At 32.8% G+C, this 23,787-nt stretch overlaps 1 protein-coding gene across 1 annotated transcript; it reads right to left on the minus strand.

Moving 5' to 3' along the window:
* Nucleotides 1-13,860: 13,860 nt before the first annotated feature.
* On the minus strand, nucleotides 13,861-23,676 carry LOC123654769. Its single transcript, XM_045590654.1, has 7 exons — nucleotides 22,978-23,676; nucleotides 22,620-22,776; nucleotides 22,434-22,535; nucleotides 21,895-22,032; nucleotides 17,304-17,387; nucleotides 14,633-14,789; nucleotides 13,861-13,933 (listed from the first exon to the last, which is right to left on the minus strand). The coding sequence occupies exons 1-7, from the start codon at nucleotides 23,632-23,634 to the stop codon at nucleotides 13,861-13,863; spliced, it is 1,368 nt and encodes a 455-aa protein (XP_045446610.1). The 5' UTR covers nucleotides 23,635-23,676.
* Between the last annotated feature and the right edge of the window lie 111 nt (nucleotides 23,677-23,787).

Here is a 23,787-nt window from a genome sequence, read left to right on the forward strand (position 1 = left end):
TTTGAAATAATAAAACATGTGTATAAATTATTGCCTGTTTTAATGGGATTATCGAGGAAACGGATGAAGAGGCGTCCGACTGGAAGTTCTTAATAAGATGCGGAAATATGCTTTAGCGCTTGTCCACTTTACACATATAATGAGATTTTTATTGTGCAGACGTTATTGTCTGTTGAAATTAACTTTTTAGCACTTCGATGTTGGAACACTTATGAAATATTGAATGGAATATTTTGTGCTACGTTTCAGTAGGTATGTATGGTTTAGCGCTTCGGCTACATGTGCTCAATTAAAATATAGTTCATTATATCATTATTCGTTATATCATTCGGCAAATACAGGGGTCTAGGCTCCGAATATGATTTTGTCCCATTCGGTGTCGAGACCCTTGGTCCGTGGGGTCCTAGCGACTTTTGACCTCCTGAACCCTGCCTAAAGGGACTCCTTTTAATAATATTTTTTAGTTATTATATATATATATATATATATATATATAAGGTTTTTTAGTTTAATGTAATTTAACTTATTTTTATAGTAATAATTGTATATATTATGTGCTATGTGCTCTATTTTAATTTAAATTATTATCTACATATTTTATTAACAGATATCGAAATATAGTTAATATTTGTATATAAAAAGCAATGACTGCACTAATGTATTAAGGTCCAGCCAAAACAACTTATGAATAGTTTGAAATTTAGAGGGTCAGTATTTTATACTGTAAGAGTCATTAAAGAAAAGATTTTTCAAAATTCATTCTCTAAAAAACTTAAGTAGATACGCAAGTTTTTGTAGAACTCTATAATTTTTTTATTGAAATTAATGAAATTTGATATTTAACCTGGTAATAAAAACAACACAATGAAAAAAAAATGGTAAAGACTTCCTTCCTAAATCTCTTAGTGGAGTAAAAATGTTGTAAATGTTTGAATGAAAAATATCTTGTTTAATATTATAAATACAATACTGGAATGCTGTGTGCTGTGTGGCTACGGCACCAAATAATATAGCCACTCCCTCTCTTCCCGTGAGTGTTGTAAGAGGCGACTGAGGGATAACAAGGTTCCACTACCACCTTGGAGCTTAAGAAGCCGACCGATGGTGGGATAACCATCTAACCGCTGGCTTTAAAATACACAGGCCAAAGACGGGCAGCAGCGTCTTAGGTGCGACAAAGCCAGCCCTGCGATCACCAACCCGCCTGCCCAGCGTGGTGACTATGGGCAACAAACATGAGTTCACGAATTTTTGGCGCGAACTTGACCTATGTCCAGCAGTGGACTGCAATAGGCTGGAATGATGAATGATGATAAAATACTGGAATTTTTGTTATTAGATTAAAGAAACAAAGTTTATTGATTTTTAATTATTGGTGGAATTAAGGGAGCCTCTGTATAGTCTAATAAAGAAATTTGGTACAATATTTTTATTACTAATATAATGTAGTCCGATTTTGATCCGATCGAAAATTGTGCATTTCATAAGGAAAAGTATCAATTTACAATTATTAATTTTCCATGCGAACGAACTCGAGGACTATAGTTAGTAATAAAATAAAACTTTACATGTTCGTATTAAAAAAGTACATAATAACACATCTACATATTTTTTTTACGATAATAATTTTGTTAAAAGTACATAATAACACATCTACATATTTTTTTTACGATAATAATTTTCAGTATATACTTTTCAACAAATTCATCTCATATCAAGCTTAAATTCTCTTAAACAAATACGCTCTTCTTCATTACAATAAAACATTTTGATGAGAAATGTCGTCGGTTTCTAGTTCTCATACAATCTAGACGTCTTAATAAAACAGATAGGGCCCGGCTACTTCTCAGCGAATTCACTTATAATAAACTCTATTCCAACTCAAACGGAATTAATTTCAAAGACGTCGTTAATCAGTAATAATGTGGAATGTGAGTTAATTAATTCTCGCATGGAGTATGGAAAATAATTACTTCAACAGTAAAGTATATTATTCATTGGTAATACTGTAATATCTCATGCTATAAATTAAAATAAAATAATAAATATAATAATTATTTTTGCTATCAATAAAACCGATTACAAATAAATTGACAAGTAGTACAATGAAGTTAGTCGAAAAAATTGTCAATTAAAATGCATTATTCAGGATCTCAAAAAATACTCGTCAGATATCGATCAAATTTAAATAGGAACGCATGACAAGCACCAGTTCTGACAAAAATAGACTTATTGCAATCACTACTAAACACAGTAAAAAGTTATGAGGTACGCATAAAAAATGCAGTCGGATGAAGAATCTCTTCCTTCTTCAGTCGAATTGAGAAGGCAAAAAATGTAATTATTTATGTTTTTAAACGACATCCAAAAAAGGAGGAGGTTCTCAAATCGACTGTATTTTTTTTAAATGTATGTTACCTCAGAACTTCTTACAGGTTAGACTGATTTCGATGATTCTTTTCTTAATCGAAAGGTGATGAGTGTCATGTAACCCTATTTAAATTTAATTGAAATTTAACAGGTACTTTTCAAGTTATAATAATACTTATTTTGCTTGACTCTTTTTACGTCGACCTTATACTGTGTTTTAATATATTTATATTTTTTCTGGGTATGCGAATTTTGATGATATTTGTTTTAATGGAAAGACGATATTTGTCTTGTAGTCCCATCTAAATTTGATTGCGATCTGATAGCTGCTTTTTGATTTATTTAATACCCATATTATATGAGTGCATTAAAAATAAGAAGTCGGCCATCTTGGATATTCCACCATGTTGAATTTAGATTGACATCACACACCTTACCACGCACTATCATCCAAAGTAAACGTGTATAAAAAAATTGAGCTCAATCGGTTGAGGATATACGCTCCAAAATTGAGTTGCAAGATTCCACCCTGATAAACATATATACATACATACTTTCATATTTTGCAAGTATAATAAAAACTTATATAATATAATTATAGCGGATAATTCGACTACGACAACGTCCTAATAATACTTCCAAAAACTCTAAGACAAACGGGTGTGAGTGTAAGTGAAAAGCAATGTTTTGCGCGCGCTGATTTGCCTAAATCTAAATAATGGCCCTTTCAATTACAAATTCGACCGATGTTTTGCGGAATTGCTTTTAACATCACAAAGTTTTATCTTCCTTCTAAGCCGCAATAGTAAGAAATGAGTGTAATAAAATGAGGTACAGAGCATTTTTTTACTGGAAATATGTATAATTATAATAATATTCTTTATTGTACGCCATTAAAAGATACAAACAAAAATAGTACAGTTAAAGGGAGATGTATAAAGGCGACCTTGTCGCTAGAAGAGCGATTTCTTCCAGACAACCTTTGGGTATAGGACAAGGCATAGAATAATTTGGGAAGTATAAATTTTTTCATACATTAATTAGTATAATACGTATATACCTTCATATACATACACATTTATATTATCTAATTTATATTGTGCAGTTCTTGTGGGTCTCTCCATCGTTCGGTCCCAGTTGTTGTCATGTACACCTGATAGCAATCGTTACTCATAGTAGAAAACATATCCGCCAATCCGCATTGGAGCAGCGTGGCGGATCAAGCTCTGATCCGTCTCCTACAGGGGGAAAGAGGCCTATGCCCAGCAGTGGGATAATACAGGCATGCAAATCATCCAAAGATGAAAAGACAATCATGATAGATTTAGTGACAAATAATGAGCCTTGAGATACTTTTTAAAGCTAAAGAGTGATTGATGTATGCTTGATTCAAAGTTTATGCATACAGATAAACGTATAAGACTTGTCTCAAGATATAAATTAAAATGGATTACCAAAATGTCTGTAAGCGCATAACTTCCTAACGACTGCATCAAATTGGTAAATGCTTTTTTAAACTATTGCCATGAAAAGATTTGTATAAAAAATATGAAAAAAAACGACGCAGAATTGAATAAAACATTTGGTGATACAAAGTTGTTACTTTTTCTACTAGATAGTATACAATTTATTTATTGCTTTTATAATATTATTTTGTTTAATTTCTCCTTGCCACCAACAAACCTTCTTAATTGTACGTCCTAAGGGTGAAAAGAATACTTTAATAAAAGAAAGGATTAGTACCCACCCTTTGAACCTTAAAGTTCATGAATGTTTCGTAGTATAATGTATGAGAATGCTTTTCTATGATATCATTTAGGAAATTAATATATATATTCTGGACACAGCATTTTTACACTATGAAAAATTATGAGTTGATGAGAATTCGTTATATTGTTTCAATGTAGCTGTCTGGTACATTTGTCACAAAGTTGCCCGATATACATAATTGAATTTTGCGTTTGACTTTATTTTTTTATTAGCTGTGTCCGCGAAATTGTCCGCGTGGAATTTAACAAAATCATTATTGTTAATTTCGCAGTAATAAAATAAAATAAAAAATCTAAAATAAAAGTGGCCTTATCTACTCCTTATTACATCAGCTATCTGCTAGTGAAAGTCCCGTCAAAATCGGTCCAGCGGTTTCAGAGATTGGCCGGAACAAACAGACAGACAGACAGACAAAAATTATAAATAATGTTATTATGGTATATGTACCGTATACATCTATATAGTTAAAAGGGGTTATTACAATATTACAAGCAGACACTACAATTTTATTTATTTGTATAGATAACATTTGCTCATTTTCATTGATTTGTCAGTTGGTTGCTTTGATGTCTATACAATATTCTAGGATATCTTTCTAGGAGATCTTTCGGATTTATAAGAATACGAACAGGCGAATAATGCGTTAGCTCTAACCCTTTCCCCTTTTATATAGAAATTTTCCCTAAACAAAAGCATTTATTTTTTGTAGTACTACTTTAAGCTTAGTTAAATAATTAATTTATAATGTGGTTTTATTATTTTAGAGTGAAATAGCTAGGACGAGAATTCAGTTTTTATTATAAAAAATAAAATAATAAAATAAAAAAATAAAAAAAACAATGAAACTTTACCGCATTTATGTCTATAAACAGAGATTTTAATCTTCGATAGTAAATTTATATGAAACTCCAAACTAATTTAGACTGCAATATAATTTATATACTTAAGTAATCGCAATAAAAAAGTTTTAATTGCCTAATGTTATCGCAATTTCTAACTCATTAAGAGTTAAATAACACTTATAAATGTTTTATAGCTTTGCTTGAGGTTATTAACTAAATCATAGCTCAGACATCCCCAATTGCCTACTAAGAGTAACAATCCCTATCAAGTATCTATGATAATAACCGGGATCGACTGTTTTTCGTACTCTTCGAGGCATGGTGGGGAGACTCACAAGGAAAAACTGCCAATATTGAGATTTTTTTTTAATAATTGAGTCTGAATTAAGCAATAAAATAAGCTCGTGAAAATAAATTTAAATTACAATAATTAATTTAATCCTTCCTGCATTTCTTCCAACGTAAAATATTTAGTTAATTGAAAGTGGGCAACTTAGAGAAATAATTTTGTTAGAGTCAATAAAGCGGGAATAACATAATTTAATAACACTCCTACATAATTTAAATCCGTTATAATAACGTAATAATATTTGAAGTGCAATTTTCAAGCTCTTTAGAGTCAGATTAAGAACTTAATAATTAATTAAATAGAACACAATGATGAAGATTTGAAATATAAAATCTATTTATATATGAAAGCGAAATACACGAAATTAAACACGAAATCTCAGAAACTATAACACCTACAAACTTGAAATTTGGCAAGTAGGTTTCTTATAGGGTGGTATACATTCGCCGAGAACGAATTTTACGAAACTCTACCCCTAAGTGGGTAAAACCCGGGTTTGAAGTTTGTATGAAAGTCCTATGTTTTTTTTAATTTCAAATGTATTATCTGAGTGGTGTGGAGTCTTTTTATCTTATTATTGAGATTTTTCGAATATAATTAAAAATATTGTGCAAAATAACCAACTCCACTCGTACGAAGTCGCGGGTGGCCGCTAGTCTTTCATAAACCTATTCATTGTTGTCATACAACTGTAATGACGTTGAAACTACATTTTAGAAAATGTCAATTTTGTTTTTGCTAACCGATTTCAAAAAAAGGAGGTTCTCATTTCGGCTTTAAGCTCATAACTTTTGCTGGGTGTATCGATTTTGATGATTATTATTTCAATCGAAAGCTGATACTCATCATGTATTCCTATGTAATCGATCGAAATCTTACGAGCACTTCTCGAAGTATCTCTAATAATGGAAAAATTTTCGTCTTAATACGTTATATCACTTGTCAATGTAATTGAAGTCGGTTTTATTTCGTTTGCATGAAAACACAACAATTAATACCGTTTAACATTTAATTTCTCTTTTTTATGATTTTAACAAGTTGAGTCGATTAAACAAAGACTATTTCGCCAATGTCACGTGGTACGAATAAGACATAGAAGGCTGTTATGCTGCTTCAAATAAGATCTTGTATGAAACATAAATATATCCTAAAATGTATGATACAAATTTATATAATACTACACACTTTTAAAATAGATGCCATCTGAATTTTCAATGACATGTATCAAAAACAACGACTGTTTAAACGAATAAAATTCGATTTTATGATATGTATAATATAATGAATTTTAATTTTTAAGAATTAAATAAATATTCCAGAGAACATATTTTCAGGATACATTCGCTTTTTCTATCGGGATCGTCTCAGTTCTATTCCTTAATCGTGTAATCGGCATTTAGCCTTGCTGATGTATCCAAGCGGTGTAATGCTGCAGCGCTGAATTAACGTCACCGTTATTCAACATCTCGCATCACTCAACCAACTCATTAATTATTTTCAAAACCAGCTTTTAATTTCAAAAACCTCATTAGGACGCACCTCGCCGTAAATAAAGAGCTTTCGTAATAAAACAATAGGTAATTTTCGCTTATTCACTAAACGTAATTAAAAGGGGAGCGATGATGATGACGCTTAGAAATTAATAACTTAAAATAATGTCAGGTCGGTGTCGTGTGTCGGCGCCCGGTGTGAGCTCGTTACACTTTGAAAGGAAAATTGTTTCGTGTTACTTTTAGCTTCAAAATGAACTGTAAGCATTTTTTGAAGGAACACATGTAATAGAATTTGCAGCTAACGAAATATTAGAATAGGCTTCCGTTTTCATCATTTACGAACAGAGTCTTCAATAACGTATACTTGGGACATTTATAAGAGCAATACTATGTTGTTTTTTGTTTATTACTTATCACAAAACGAAGATGGCTATTAGTAACGCCCGCTATCAGATGTCTATGTTAACAACCAGGACTAACAGCTTTTATGCTCCCCAAGTCATGGCGGGGAGATTCACAAGGAGAGAAACCCAGACCAGTAAAAATTAGCACCATCCACCCCAATTGGGAATTGAATTCGTGGCTGCCAGTAATGAATCGCATACACGAACTATTTCACCGGCGTGGTTGTCCAAAATGGATATAATATTTATTTGAAAAAGGGATTACGTTTGACGTTTGACTGTGTATTACATGTTATCAAAATTAATTTTGATTTAGTGCGAAAAATTGCAACAATCGTAAAAAGGTCAATATAAAAAATAAAAAAGGATTTGGATTAAAATCTACGTAACGAGAACCAAAAGCCAAGTCTAGTATTTCATAATCCTAAGATTATGAATCCTTAGCTGCCAGTAGCAGACGCGTTAATGAGCGTCTAGAGTTTCACACTTAGAAACTCAGATGCAAATCCTTTGGATGTCTTTTAGTGTATAATTCAGATTGCAACATGAGACATCCACTGAAAACTACTTGCAATCACGTTTGTTCAAAACGTTGATTCTGCAGGAAATTAGCGTTAAGTTATATGACATAATACTTATATACCATTGTTGAGTTTTGTATTTATACTATTTCGTACACATATTGACAAGCGTGATTTCTATTATTTTAAATGTGTTCTGTGTGTATATCAATTATTATGAATTTTGGTGCTATATCTAAATATAACAAGGGAAAGAGGCCATATATACCATATATACCATGGCCTACTATCCAGCAGAGCGATATTATAGGCTGAAGCGTTATAAGAGATTACCTATTTGGTTTCGAGTTTTAAAGAAATATTTTATGTTATTTTTGCTGGATCTTAAGCAATATTTTAATCTTTAAATAATGAATGTGAAAGCTATTTATTTATTTATTTATACTTTATTGTACAGCACAACTTAATTTTACACATTAAAAATATTTTTAAGATTGTTATAGACAGTGAAGTACAATGGGCGGACTTATGGTTATTTAGCCATTTCTTACAGATAATACAAAAAAAAGTTGTTGCAGATAGTGTGTTCCGTGTACGGTTTCGACATACACTTACTCGGTTTTAATTATTTCTTTGTAAGTTGCTTCTTCGCGTTAGTTATTGTTACAAATATACACTAGTTAGTGTAAAACACTAGTTCTACCTTCCGTTTTTAAATAGAAGTAGTTCGCATTCAGCCTTGAGGTGCGGGACACCACAGTTGCAGTCCGCCGCCTCCGTGCAAAATTTATGGCTATGGCCGTAGGCGAGGCACCTCGAACATTGGACCAGCGGGGACTAGTCCTCGCCCTTTACCTTCTGGATTATATTTTTGCGTCTAGTGAGTTAAAAGCATACAACAGTAAATAAAATTGTATAAATAAGTATTGACATGCTGGATCCATAACTATTGCTACTAATAATATGTATCTTCAGAATAAATTGCGAATAAGCCACACGCACAGTTTGTGAGAGTACGTAATTAAGTATTGCGTATATCGTAAGATGAATTATGCTGTATTTTACGACATACATTATTAGCAGATATATCAATAAGCCTCTCTTTACTCAAAGTTCACACAAAAGGCTAAATTAACTTATTTTAGTTTTGACAATATTATTACTGATATACCTATAATTACTACCACTACTATTAGCTAAACATAGTACATATTACAATTAGCTTTGATAATATCACTGATATGATAATATTATCTGACGTATTATAAAAGCATTTTTATTAAATACTAGCCGTGCCTGCGACTGCGTCCGCGTTTTGGGTATTTACATGTTCAACGTGATTCTTTACATTGGCATAACATTTTTATTTATGAACCGATTGACATGAAACAAACACTAAATGTTAAGTGAAGCTTATCATAATATATGAATGAAAATCACATCTAAATCAAATAAGCCGTTTCTGAGATTAGCGTACACAAACACACAGACAATGAGACAAAAAGACAAAATTTTTAACAAACATTGTTTTCGGTGCTATTTGGGTTGATAAAGTTTCGAATAATATTTTTTCTCATATATCTTCCATGTACAGACAGCGATCCGTTACATTTTTTATTATATGTATTGATTGATTTAGTATTTAACACAGTTGAAATAAGAATGGCAAGAGCTTGTTGAATTTTATTTTGATAGTTTCTATTGATGTAGGACAAAAAACGAAATATCTTGGTAAAGAAGAATCTAAAAAATCGTTTAAAACATTTGAATTTGATGATGACTATTTTGGAAACTATCATATGAATTTGATCTATATATCTTTATTAGTCATTATTTTTCTTTAAAAATGTATAATTATGAATGAAAAATACACAGCTAGTACGTAACACAACTGTGTATAGCATTTATCGGCACACCCGATCGTATTCAAATGTCAATATAATTAACTCAATAATCAGACGAAGTAATTAAGCGTTTCTTTAAATATTTGTACAAGCAACAGTAATTACTGACGCGGTAAAATAAAACGCATGGATTTGTAATTAAGCCCGTTATTGATTTATTCGCAAGATATTCGTATGGTCAAATTGGACTTTCGAATTTCATGTTACGTCATATTAAGTAATTAAGTAATAATACCATTTACGGCTGCTGCGTGGTTATGGCATCAAAGAATATAGCCAGCCCCTCTCTTCCCGTGGGTATCGTAACAGGCGACTAAGGGATAACAGCGTCTTCGGTGCGACAAAGCCAGCTACTACACAGATGATACATGGGCACAACATACAGACTATGGGCAACAAACATTAGTTCACGCCATTTTTGGTGCAACCATTATCTAGCAGTGGACTGCGATAGGCTGAAGTAATAATGATGTGATGATCAACATATGTAAACAACAAAAAAAAAAGTTGTCTATTAAGCACACATAACATAGTCATAACTCTAATAGTACTTATTACATCTCGCTCAAATTTAAATGGGACCGTATAACAAACATCTTCCAGCCTTAAAATAAAACCTAGTATAAAGTTACGAGGTAAAAAAACACATAAAAAATATATATTTTACATTTATACACGTATATTATACTATCTTGATTATTTATGTATGGATATTTGTATATGTGTATTTGTATTAATTATTGAATCTATCATACACTATTTTTATTCATCCTTAAGAATATTGTACACTTCCTATCCTTCACTACTATATCGTGTCCTGTGCCCAAAGGTTATCTGGAAGAAATCGCTCTTCAGCAATAAGATCGCCTTTGTACATCTTTTTTTAGTCACTACTATTTGTTTATATTTTGGTGTACAATAAAGATTATATTATTATTATTATTATAAAAAAATAATAAACCCGAATTGTGGACATCCTTCTTTTTTGAAGTTAGCTCAAAATGTCATAACCAATTATTGACTCAAGCTTTAAACAATTCTTAACAATCGCTCTAGTTGAGACTTTATTTACATTAAAAACTTTTCTTTAAATATTATAGTGTTAGGTAGTCACCTTTTTACAACGCTATTACATTTTACTCAATTAAGTAACCTCTATTTGAACAGGTTTCTTTGTGTGAGTTAGCGTGAGTGTAGATGGGTAAATAATGTTCGAGATTATTTATTTTCTAAGTTTACATACGAGATAATTGATATAAAAATATGTTGTTACATACAGGTGTATGCGTGATGTCATGAACACTAATAACAACTGTTCTCGTACTTAATGCGTAATGTTCTTTTGTTATTTATTTATTTTAACACAATTAGGTCGTCAAATAGGAGAAGGATTGTAGCTTAACTCACGCTGCTCCACTGCGGGTTGGCGGATCCTTCTCTTATTTGGAGAAAGAGGCCTATGCCCAACAGTGGAATGTTACAGGGCGAATGCGAGTTCGGCAAACAAATGTTCGGCTCACCATAACCTATAGACGACTGCAACACCAAAAGCATCTCTAGCGTGTTGCCAACTCTACCGACAATCTCCACCAGTAACTCTGGTCACCTTACTCACCGTAGAAATACAAAACTGCTTTAAAGCAGTACTATTTAGCTGTGATCTTCTGTATGGTCAAGGTATTTTCCCAGTCGGGCTGTTACAGATTTTTAGCACGAAATTTCCTGCTGTGGCCTACCTCAGTTACTCATTAACACAATAAAATATTTTTTTTTTATTTATTTATTTTATTTATTTAGAAAACCAACAGCTTTAAACAATGTATCTTACAGCTAGGTATATGCTATAGAAAATAGCCAATAACAGGTTTCCCTTAGAATATTTAAATTATGGAATGTCCGCTTGCAACATCAAAACAACCGCCCCCAACCAAATGCGTAAAGATGCACATCACACATATACCAAAATAACATCCCCTACAACCAGAGGCGAAGTTGATACAAGATTGTGGCTGATAAAAATTTATGAGTAACCGACTACAAAAAAAAAAGAAAGGAGGAGGAGGCAACTCAACTCGACCGTAAATACATATATACATACACATACACATATACACATTAAAAACACATGTGCACACACTCACTCACACACACACACACACACACACACACTCACACTCATATACATACTAGCTTTTACCCGCGTCTTAGCTCGCACTGAATGATTATACCAAAAAGTATCCCATGTTACTTCTATTACCTCCAAGAATATGTGTAAAAAGTTTCATGATAATCGGTTAAGTAGTCTTTATTATGATATATTAACAAAATACTTCTAAAATTACTCTTGTACAGATTTCATTCGCTTGGAGGTGAGGTAAGAAATGAGTTTTAAGATTATGATAATAGAAACATTAACATAAAATGAAAATTATACCATTGTAAAGATTGTGAACCTTATTAAAATATTTGTTATCTGATAATTACTGTGCAAATCGTGTCAGCGAGCATTAATAGCAATAGTTCTAGCATCATTTCCGCTTTGAAACGCAATTTTAATTTTCAGAACTAAAATCAATAAGAAATAAATATTATTTACATATACACAACAACATACATAGACGTTCGTCTAGTCCTAAGCCAAATTAGTACTTCTGTTTTAGGTAACATCTGGTTGATTTAGATTTTTTTTTGTAGTAAATACATATTATTTATTGCACCCAAATCGGGGAACGTGGCGGGAATCGTTATCATAGCACCTGGAGCAAAAAGCAGGGTGAATAATGTTCAAAGACAATAAAATATATTAACTCAGAGCATGAAATGTGTAGAATTTGAAAATGAAAATAAAATATGGTATATTGTTCAGCTTTATTCGTTATAAAATTTAAAAACTGAGATTTCTTTGGAAAAGATTTACACAAATCAATTATTTTGTAATAACCTATTTTAATTACACTTACTTTATAATAACCTATATTAATAATAATATAATATTTAATTATACTTAGTAAAAATTTAAGTCGACTATTTTATAACTTCTCGCAAGCTCGCTCGCTTCAGCTTATCGCAGTCCACTGCTAGACGTAAGCCTCCCCAAGTTTGCGCCAAATTTCCCGGTTCTCCGTAGTCATCACCCAGTCCGCACCGGCGATCTTACGTAGAACATCAGTCCAGTGAGCCGGAGAGCATGGCACACTTGTCAACACTCGGTCTCCGCTCCAGGACACGTTTGCTCCAACAGCCATCTGTCCTACTACAGAGATGACAAGTCCACTGGCACTTTAAGTTGCTTATTTTACAGGTTATGTCGGTTACTTTTATTTTCTCACTGGTAGTCTCATTTCTGATCCAATATTTGTGAGAGACCCGAAGCATAGCCCTTTCTATTGCACGTTGAATGACTTTGAACTTGTGGACTAATCACTTCTTCAGCGTTTACGTTTCTGTACTGTATGTCAAAACAGGCTGGACGCATTGTTTGAAGACTTTTGTCTTCAAGCATTGCGGAATTTTCGAAGTGAAGACTTGGTGAAAGCTGGCAAACGTCGTCCAGTCCAGCCGAATCCTCCTATCGGTTTACTTCTCGAAGTTGTTTCACCTTCTTTGAATTGTGTGGCCTAGGTAGACATAATCCTGAACAACTTCGAGAAAAGTGCCATCGAGCGGTCTCGGTATAACTTGTTTGTAACTTTCATTTTATGCAAGTTCATATCGAGATCACCTCGTCGGAAGGATACATTTAGGTCGCCACTACTACACTAGGCCGACTAAATAGTCTAGCTCCTCCAACGTCTCTGCAATAATGACGATATCGGCAAAACGAAGGTGAGGGATGTATTCTCCGTTGGTGTTGATGTTTTGTCTCCCCATTTCAAGGCCCTCAAGACGTCCTCCAGCGCAGTGGTAAAGAGTTTTGTTGACATCACATCTCCCTGTCTTACCCCGCGACGAAGGAAAATGGGTCTTGTATGCTGGTATTGGATATGGACGATCATTGTCGCTGTATCGTACATATATATCTCAATATATCGCTAGTCGATATGACATCTTTGAAGATAATCTAGGACAGTCCAGGTCTCGATAGAGTCAAACGCTTTCTCGTAGTTTACAAATGCCACACACAGTGGCTAATTATTACTTCTATTTACATAATATATTTAAATATATGATTTTTTTTCAAAAACTAATTATAATATAACTAGTATTTTCAGCATTTTTCACTGTCATTTGTGCTTTTTTCTTTAAGCATTCTATCTTTTTTATGCTCGAAGTACAGCCACCTGAAACAATAATTAATTTTTTATTTTATTTTCATTTTATTTTACCTACATTACATTTTTTTTAAAAACAGGTCCTATATTTTTTTTTAAATGGAATTAAAAAAAATTATACTATTTATTCAAGTCAGTCACTTCAGCCTATCATAGTCCACTGCTGGACCTAGTCGTACTAGGTCTTCTCAAGTTCGCGTGAGATATCAAGGTTTCAGAAGAATCTTATGTAGATCATCGGTCTAGTGAGCTGGAGGATTTCCCACACTGCGTTTGCCAATACGTGGTCTCCACTCCTGGATACCTCTGCTCTAGTGGCCATAGGTCTTGCGACAGGTCAGTCAACTACCCTTTTAACTTGCTATTTATGTAGGCAGGGTTATTTTCGTTTTCTTGCGGATAGTCTCATTTCTGATCCTATCTTTGAGAGAGGCCACAAGTATAGCCCGTTTCATTGCACGGTTAACGACTTGAAACTTTTTGACTAGTCCCTTCATCAGTGTCTACGTCTTGGCAAGTTGTATTACTCGTCGAGTCCATATAGTTGAAATGGATTTTATCGTTTGCGAGTAAACGATTATTTTAATTTCTCTTTTTGTTTGATTTCCTTATTGACTTTTGTTGTTAATGATATTTCATTTTAAGTCTTACCGGTCAGGTGTTGTTTGTTGTGAGTGAATTTGGACATGACATTTTAAGTTATCTTACCCGAAGATAATTACAGCTGGAAAGGTAAGTAGTGCGCCGAGGAGGAACACAGCGCCGGGTAATATGCTCAAAGTAGCGATATAGACTCTTGAATATAGGGGACCGTATATTAATGGTGTCATAGCTTCCGCCAAACCGAAAAGTGAATTCACCTTACCTGTAAAATACTGAACGTTTACGATATTGTATACATCAGGATGTGGTAACAATGTGGTTTAAATAGTTTTGGATTACATAAATTTTCGTAAAACACAAAATTGAAATACAGTGTTTGATTGTGTTTTCGTTCAAGTGAATTTTAATTCTTTTAACAGGACCAATTTCTAAGTTTTTTGATGCTTTTACTATCCTTGTTAATACATAAATTTTTTTATAAAATTTGGTCGGCAAACAAGCGACTCACGGCTCACCTGATGGTAAGCGATTACCGCATAGCCTAAGCCATAAGCTTGCAACACTACAAGCGTTGCAAGTGCGTTGTCAACTCTACCTTCAAACCCCCTCAGGAGCTCTGGCGACCTTACTCACCATAGGAACACAACATTGATTGAGAGCAGTATAGTTTAGCTGTGATTTACTGTAAGGTCGAGGTACTTCCCCAGTCGGGCTTTTCTAGATTTTGAGTAGGATATCTCTTGCTGTGCTCTACCTCAGTTGTATCCTAATTCAGTAAAACATTTATTTAAATGAACTTGCATACGCCATGATCACAGCACAACACATGGCGTATTCTATTGAATAATACCATTATACTATTGTTATATTAGGGATCCCAAAATGACCAATCACTATAACTTTTGCTCGACTAAAGAAGAAGATAAATGTAAAGAAAACTTTGCATGTTGTGTTTGCTTATAAATAAAATAATATAATAAAAAAAAATATTGAGAAATTAGGTTATTAAAAAGTTAATATAAACTATATCATGAAATGTAGCAACGGCTACCAAACTTTGTAAACAAAATATATTATCGATTGATTAATAGTATTCTGTGTGTGTGAACACGTGTTTATATTGTGAATGATAAGGTGTACACAGACGGCGTACGCGTGATTGTTCGTACGACCATACATATTCCGGTGCATCTTAATCTAAATAATTCCTAAATAAATAATTTTCTTTTACTGTATTATAATTATATGTTTTATTATTTTATGTAATTTAAAATAATGTAGTGTACTTTGTAAGCGATAATATTACATAACTATACGATATACGCTGCACAAAATTTTGACGTATTGTTATTGTATTATATTATAGCTTTATGTACCTTTCGAATTAAAGATACTAATAAAAAAAATTATAGACTCTAGTTTTGTTGATATAGAATAAATATACCGACGACAACGTGTTACCATCCCCGCACATGCCATACATTTGCATTGGTCATACAGACATTTTCCGTGGTCTGGGTGTTTGTGCTTGTGTATTGTGTGTTTCCGGACTCCTGACATAGATGAAAATTATAGTAGTTGAGTGTGAGGCGTTTATTTGTAATTATTTATACCTAGATAGAAGGCCAATTGAACATGAACGTCTATCGAAACATAGTTTAAGAGACAAGTTTAATAAAGTTGGAAAAGGCTAAACTAAATTTAATAACTATATAATTATTAGCGACATCATCTAAAAAGTAATATACATAGTAAATGATATTGAGTAATGATGTTGAGTAACAGTGCATGTTACTCAACATCGCGAAGAGTCATTAAGACAACATTGACGAGGGGCGTATAGTACTCTATAGTTACGTGAAAATATATGGTTAACATTATTTGGGTTTCTATCACGAGGTTTAAGTAGGTTAATGTAAAGTCATATCAGGTTAGAAAATACTATGGTTCTAATTTTTTTTGAGTTTATTTATTAAAAAAAGCTATAAGGCTCGTGGTATGAAAAAATATGGGAAGTGAAATCGTGTGAAACAGTAACGTTGAGCATTGACGCAGATTGACGTTAAATACCCGGTTGATCATTGGTATGGTCATAGAAGGGAGCATTATGTTACATAATTAATAATAATAATAATAATAATAATCTCTTAGTGACAGCATCCTGTTGCTTTAGAAATGTTATGACTTCTCATTAAAAAATCGCGATAAGTAGTTTTGACAGTTGAGAGTCCTCTCTTGATGTTAACTTTACACTACCAAACTAATTTTGAAGAGACCAAAACAAATCTGAAACAAATCTGATCGCAAGATCGGGGCTATATGGTGGATGCATTGAGACTTCCCGGTCAAACTTTCTCAGTTTTTGTTGTGTGGCTAAAGATGTATGTGATCGATATATTAGAAAAAAGGGTATATTATTAGGTTATATATTATTTATTTATTAAAAATAAAAGTTACCATGTATAAAAATCAAAATTCAATAAATTAAATAATAATTAATTAAAATCAATTTTAAATTCTCTCCACTACATCTAGTATCACTACACATTAACTAGACACCGATTGTTGGAATAAAGTTTGGGTCGCTTAACTTCGTTATATTATTTTCTATAACACTGAACAGGTTTGTAGAGGACTAGTGAATAGTCAATGAATATTAAAATGGTTTAGGTATTCTGTTCGCTTCGCTAGTTTTAAGCAGCTTTCCTATTATTCGATTTGTATAAAATCTTGCTTGTTGAGAATATTTATAAATTAAAAACTTTTAAATACATACCAAATTCTTCACCGCTGACAAGCTTTGTTGCTATTGAACGCATAGCAATGAATGACGTTCCGTTAAGAATTTCCAAAAGTGGCGCTGAAAAGAAACATTACATTTAGTGAAAAAACAATAGAAAAGAAATACAGTTAAAACAGAAACAGTATCTTATAATTAAAATATCAAAAATACAATACACAAAAATTCATAATATTTTTTGCAACATATAATATAATAATAAAAAAAAAATAGATTTTAGAATTTTCTTTAAAGGAGTAAAGCATTAGTATTCGCAATAATTGTTCAATAAGCGAATAGCTAAGCATTACTTATAACGATATATCAATAATCGATAGTGTATTTAGATAAGAAATTTTTGTATGGCTTACGTTAGTTATATTACGATATTAACTTGCGTTTGTTTCTGAAGCCATAATATGAGGTTTACGAGTTATAAAATACGGCTCGATATAAAACTATGAGTGAGCCTTTATTTAACGAATCATAGAGTCGCATTTTTATTAGCAAATTTTGTTTCCGTACTACGAAAATAAAGAGAGGCCCCTATTTCATGTATAACTAAGTAAATAAAGGGTTTTATATAAATATTTATTTCTATTTCTATTATGAAACTTAAAGACCAGGACCCTCAATATGTAAATTCCTATATATATTCGGATTATAAGTAAATATATATTTTGTTTGTATTCGCGAGGTATTCGCTTTAGTTAGGTAATTACTTGCTGTTGTACGTAACTTCCTTCACATGGAAATTTTGATGTTAATCCGTACGTTATGATATCTCATTGTATTGCATATGGGCTGTTTTTCTTACATGTACCTAATTCGAGTTTAAAGAGTATTTACGTCGTTAAGGATTAAAGAAATCTTTAGATACGCATTTCTCGAGTTTTATTGAAGAGTTTGTTTACGTTATTTTAAATTAATTGTAAATAATTTTCTCTTAAAATATTAATTTTGTAAGGTATAAATAGTAATTTTATAATTTGTACAAATAAATAAAATTAGTGTCTGTTTGTAATATTAAAGTAACCGCTTTTTATTTATTGGTAGATAGCTGATGTAATAAGAAGTAACTTAGGCTACTTTTATTTTGGAAATTTATTTATTCTGTAACTCTGCGAATTAAACAATATTTTTTTTTTAATTTAACGCCACCGAAGTCGCGGGTACAGCAAGTTTTATATATAATTATTTAATGTTATCTACAAACTTTACGACGATGACCGTTCATATGTCCAGGACCAGAGAACAGGACCTATTTCCCTGCGGTGTGGGGTAAGACAGGAGGATGTAATATCACCGAAACTGTTTACCACTGCGCTGGAGGATGTCTTTAAGACCTTAGGTTGGGGAGAACGAGGCATTAACGTCAACGGTGAATTCATCTCTCACCTTCGTTTCACCGACGATATTGTCATCTTTGCGGAGATGTTGGATGAGTTAGGCTACATGCTGGCCGGCCTAAACGAGTCCTCCCAGCGTGTCGGTTTCTGTATGAACTTGGACAAAACGAAAGTTATGTTTAACAACCAAGTCATACCGAGACCGGTATCGGTCGATGGTACCCTTCTCGAAGTTGTTCAGGATTATATTTACTTAGGCTATACTATCCAACTAGGTCGCAACAACTTCGAGAAGGAGGCCGACATGAGGATTCGGTTGGGCTGGGCGGCGTTTGGTAGGCTTCGTCGAGTCTTCACATCGAAGATTCCGCAACGCTTGAAGACAAAAGTGTTGGATCAATGCGTTCTGCCTGTGTTAACATACGGAGTCGAGACGTGGACACTGACAAAGGGACTGCTCCACAAATTTAAAGTCGCTCAACGTGCAATGGAACGGGCTATGCTTGGGGTTTCTCTCAAAGATAGGATTGGAAATGAGACTATCCGCGAGAAAACAAAAGTAACCGACATAGCTCACAGAATTAGCAAATTGAAGTGGCAGTGGGCTGGTCATCTGTGTCGCAGGACCGATGGCCGTTGGAGTAGACGGGTCCTGGAGTGGAGGCCGCGTCTTGGCAAACGCAGTGTGGGACGTCCTCCGGCCCGTTGGACCGACGATCTACGTAAGATTGCCGGTGTAGGCTGGATGAAGTTTGCGGAAAACCGGGATGTCTGGCGCGAACTTGGGGAGGCCTATGTCCAGCAGTGGACTGCCATAGACTGAAGTGACGTGACAAACTTTAACACTGCTTTAACCTCTTTTTAAGCATGGAATTCATGTCTTATTTAGCAGTCTCCATTGCAATAGCAAATAGATCTAAAGAGTGGCCCATATCAACAGTCATTTACCAAATTGCTTAAAATGTAGTTGTAATGTACAATAAAGTATAAATAAATAAATAAATAATAAATAAATATCCATGACATTATTTTTGGAGATAGTAATTAATATAAGGATTAATTAAATAATCTTTTATTTTTTTATAAGGGTTCGCTATTTGCTATCTGTGTCGCAAGCTGATAGCGTATCTTATCACATAACAATCTAATAGCCATCGACCTACTTAGTGTATTTTTATATGTGTATACATATACTTTGATATCTTACTTTTGTTATGCTACAGAAATCATGGGTTATTTTCGTTTAAAATTTAATGAAGTCATTTAATAAATTAAAATCGGCGTTTATAAATTTTCTATTTAAAGCGTAAAATAAAATAACTGAGCTTGTTTAATCGGAATTACACGAATTCTTATCTATACATATAATAAAATGGTAAGAAAGTCAAAACTGTACATTGAATATTTAAAAAAAAAATACTTGGGGTGTGATCTAAAATCGATACCGAAGCCAAAAATTACTTTTTAAAACTTTTGTCTATTTGTCTGTTTGTCTGTATGTATTTCCGGGATAAACTCAAAAAGTACCGCATGGATTTACTTCAAATTTGGCACGAATATTATTAAGAAGTCGGGTCAACATATAGGCTAAATATTATCATGCTATCACCTACCGAGAACGAGCAGTGAACCTTTATTTCCTCAACGCATTCTGTAACAACGTGTAATCTAACGACGCATATTTGAGTGTTGTTGTTATTATGTTAATAACTCTGCTATATAAGCTAGCTTCACACTATAAAAATCACGCAATATAAGTAACAAAGCTAATTTTAAAGCAGCACCATCTATGAGATTTTTCTGTAGATATGAAATGTAAAAAGAAACGGGTAAATGAATGTTATTTTAAAAGATATAATCGTAGGTATTTTTGCTGCTGTATAGCGTTCACGCAGACGACTTCGCGGGCAGCAGCTAGTTTACAATATGACAAGAGTGGCAAAAAAGTGTACGGTCCACCAGTAAGCGGCTACCGTAGCCTAAAGAAGCCTGCAACAGCAGAAGTATCGCAAGCGTGTTGCCAACTCTGACCCACTCTTACCCTCCTCAAGACCTCTGGTACAATATTTTATAAAAATTGAGACACTTTAGGTCCAACATAGTATACTACGTAAAATATAGAAACCTGGTATAATATTTATTTTTCTGTTAAAATTACTCCTACTATGTTATTATATATATTCATAATTTCAACTCAGGTAACTTTATTATTACCGGCCTGTTTTACGGAATATTTATTCATTTATCTACGTATTAATATTTACACGAGTAAAGTAAATAATGTTAAAAACGGCCTTGGTATAATGGTACGAGAAGTCAGTGGTCACAGCTTCGATTCACGCCCAGTCAAAATAATATTTGTGTTTGAACAAAAAATTTCCACTAGTCTGAGCGAATGTCTAAGTCTAAATGAATAAGTCCAGCAAACCACAAAGAGCACTTCAAGTAGTTGGTGCCGGTTGTTATCAGTGATCGTTACTTCTGATAAGAAAATAACCCGCCAACTCGCATTAGCGAAGCATGGTGGAAAATTCCTACCTTTCTTGAACGAGGAGCAGAGGTCTTTGCTCAAAAGTACCATCATCTTTCGAAACTGTGCGAAGTAAACAATAATAAATTCGTATTAATTTCAGATAAATTGATGATAACTGCTACATGGATAAAATTTCGTATGCAAAGCGTGGGTAAATGCTTAACACGTATCGGCTTTTCTTAATAAAAGAGGTTTCAAAAAAAAATTTTATAAATAATAATTTCCTATTTATATAAAAAAAAAATATATAAATAGGAAAACAACCTACAAACGAATTATTGATGTTTACAATCCATTAAGCAGAAGTTACTCACTTTGCTTGTGAGAACTTTTTACTTTTAAAAAACATTTTTTTAAACTTTTTACCAACTCGTTAACTGACCGCAAAGTTAACTAATAAGTTAGTTAATTACTTCAATATAACTGAACTGCATAGCGACCTGCACAGTTACCAACTATAGTTACCGTTCTAAGTTTCGTTCCATTACTTAAGTCAACTGTGCTCAACTTAGTTTCGATTCGAGTTATTATTGCATCTAATGGGTGTATATATTTTTAGGAATACATTAGACTATTTTTTATCATTATTTATATTATATAATAATTAAATTATATAATAAATATTAATATAATATGACTATAAATATTATGTATAAAAATTTTAAAATAGTTATTTAATGTAGTAGTTATGTACATCTAAACTTACCCATGTATATTTCCAAATCATTTCTAGCGAAGGCGTAGGCGAACGATGCGATAATTTTGCTCATACATGATATTATTCCCAGTAATGTGTCGTCTAATTTAAGATGCTTGCTAAATAGGCTTATCGAAAAAGCAGTACCTGAACAAAAACAAAACAAAAACACGAATATTATAAAGAAGAGTCGAATTAACCGAACGAAGGATTTAATATCAAAAAATTTTGGTATTACAAAAGGCTTACCAAAGCCTTACGGCCTAGTATTAAAAATATGTATACATAAAGAATACATTGGAACATTTTTGAATATCATATCAAAAATTGACCGTTCCAGCGGGGATCGAACGTGCGTCTCCGTCTGACCGTGTCGGCGCTTTAGCCAATTAAGCTATGCTGCTGCTGGAATGGTCAATTTTTGATATTATATTCAAAAATGTTTAGAATACCTAATGTGTGGGTAACACAAAAATAAAATCGTACATAGAATACATTGGATTTTTAACTTTTTATAGCGTTACAGTTTCTTTCATTGTAGTACTTACCAATCAAATTAGTGACGATACTATACGTTGACCAAATACTATATTTAACTTCGTCCCAGTTGAATCTAAATCTGGTAAATAGATATAAAACAGAGAATTCTCCTGAAAAAAATAATAGTTAATTATTCACCACATATCAAGCGAAAAAAACATACATTACTTAAAAGAGTTGATAATAAAACTTGCCTTGTAAAGGTCCGAAGACAACGCATACTACTATAAGAAGGAGGCAAACTCGCAGACGTCTGTTACCAGTGCCTTTCTGAAAGGCTACTCGAAAAGTTTCAATCACGAGAGCAAAATCAAAAAACTCTCTTATAAAACCAAAACATCCAGTATGTTTCTGAAAATATTTAAGAAAATGTTTGGACATAGTAATTATGACAAAAATATAATAACTAATACATGCTTTTGGTTAAAGTTAAAAATATTTTTAAAGTGCAAACATAATGAAAGTATAGGTAAAATGTAATTTGAAATGGAAATAAATTTATAGGTATAAAGTTTTATACGAAAAATGCTATAAATCCAAATATTTACTCACTTTTTCAATATTCTTCCTTTTTGGGTCTTCTAAGTAGAGACAGCCATAAACAAGACTAAATAAATATAGACTAGCTGAGAAAGAAAAGATTCCGTAGTAGCCTATCCAAGTAAGCAAAATTCCGCTTAGTGCACTACCTATTGGGTATCCAAGTGACATTAATAAGTTTACAATGCCCAATCTATACGTTCTATCCTCAACAGTAGTAATATCACCCATATAACTAAATACTCCTATAAAGTTTGTAAACCAACCACCGGTAATAGCTGGAAAAATACTTTCCGTCAAAGCAGTTACTTCAGCTGGAAGTTCTAGGAAAAAGTAGGTGTTAATGATGAAACCGATGCAAGAAAGGAATTCTCCTACAATTGGAATCAGGATACAGGCCTTTCTACAACCAGTTTTATCGCTCCACGCTCCAACAAACAATATTATTAAGACTGGAATTGCTGTTTGAACTACGTTTTTCCAAGCTTGGATTTCAGCTGTATAGGTTTGAACGTTTTCTTCATATTTTGTATAGTTTTCCGTTTGTCTTGATTTTAAGGCGTCACAAATTTCAACACTATAATTTAGATTTACAAGGCAAACCTTTTCTAAATTTAGGTTTTGAGTAGCTAATGATGCTAAAACACTCGGCATAATGTAACAAATCATTATTGGTTCAACCGTTATGTTATTTTTAATAATTTTAAGTCTTTCTTTAAACGATATGTTTATACTCTTATGTTCCTTTTCAGTATTGCTGTTATTTTCACATTTTAACGGAGATTCTTCAGTAGCTTCATCTTTGTTTTCTTCTTCTTCAAT

The sequence above is a fragment of the Melitaea cinxia genome, chromosome 6 (assembly GCF_905220565.1).
Source record: "Melitaea cinxia chromosome 6, ilMelCinx1.1, whole genome shotgun sequence".
NCBI classification, from domain to species: domain Eukaryota; kingdom Metazoa; phylum Arthropoda; class Insecta; order Lepidoptera; family Nymphalidae; genus Melitaea; species Melitaea cinxia.

Coding starts and splice junctions, on each gene's coding strand:
- LOC123654769 (XM_045590654.1), bottom strand. CDS start 23,634: ATGATTTGTTACATTATGCCGAGTGTTTTAGCATCATTAGCTACTCAA. Junction 22,536..22,619: donor TGTCTTCGGACCTTTACAAG/GCAAGTTTTATT, acceptor TATTTTTTTCAG/GAGAATTCTCTGTTTTATAT. Junction 17,388..21,894: donor TGATTTGGAAATATACATGG/GTAAGTTTAGAT, acceptor GTTTCTTTTCAG/CGCCACTTTTGGAAATTCTT.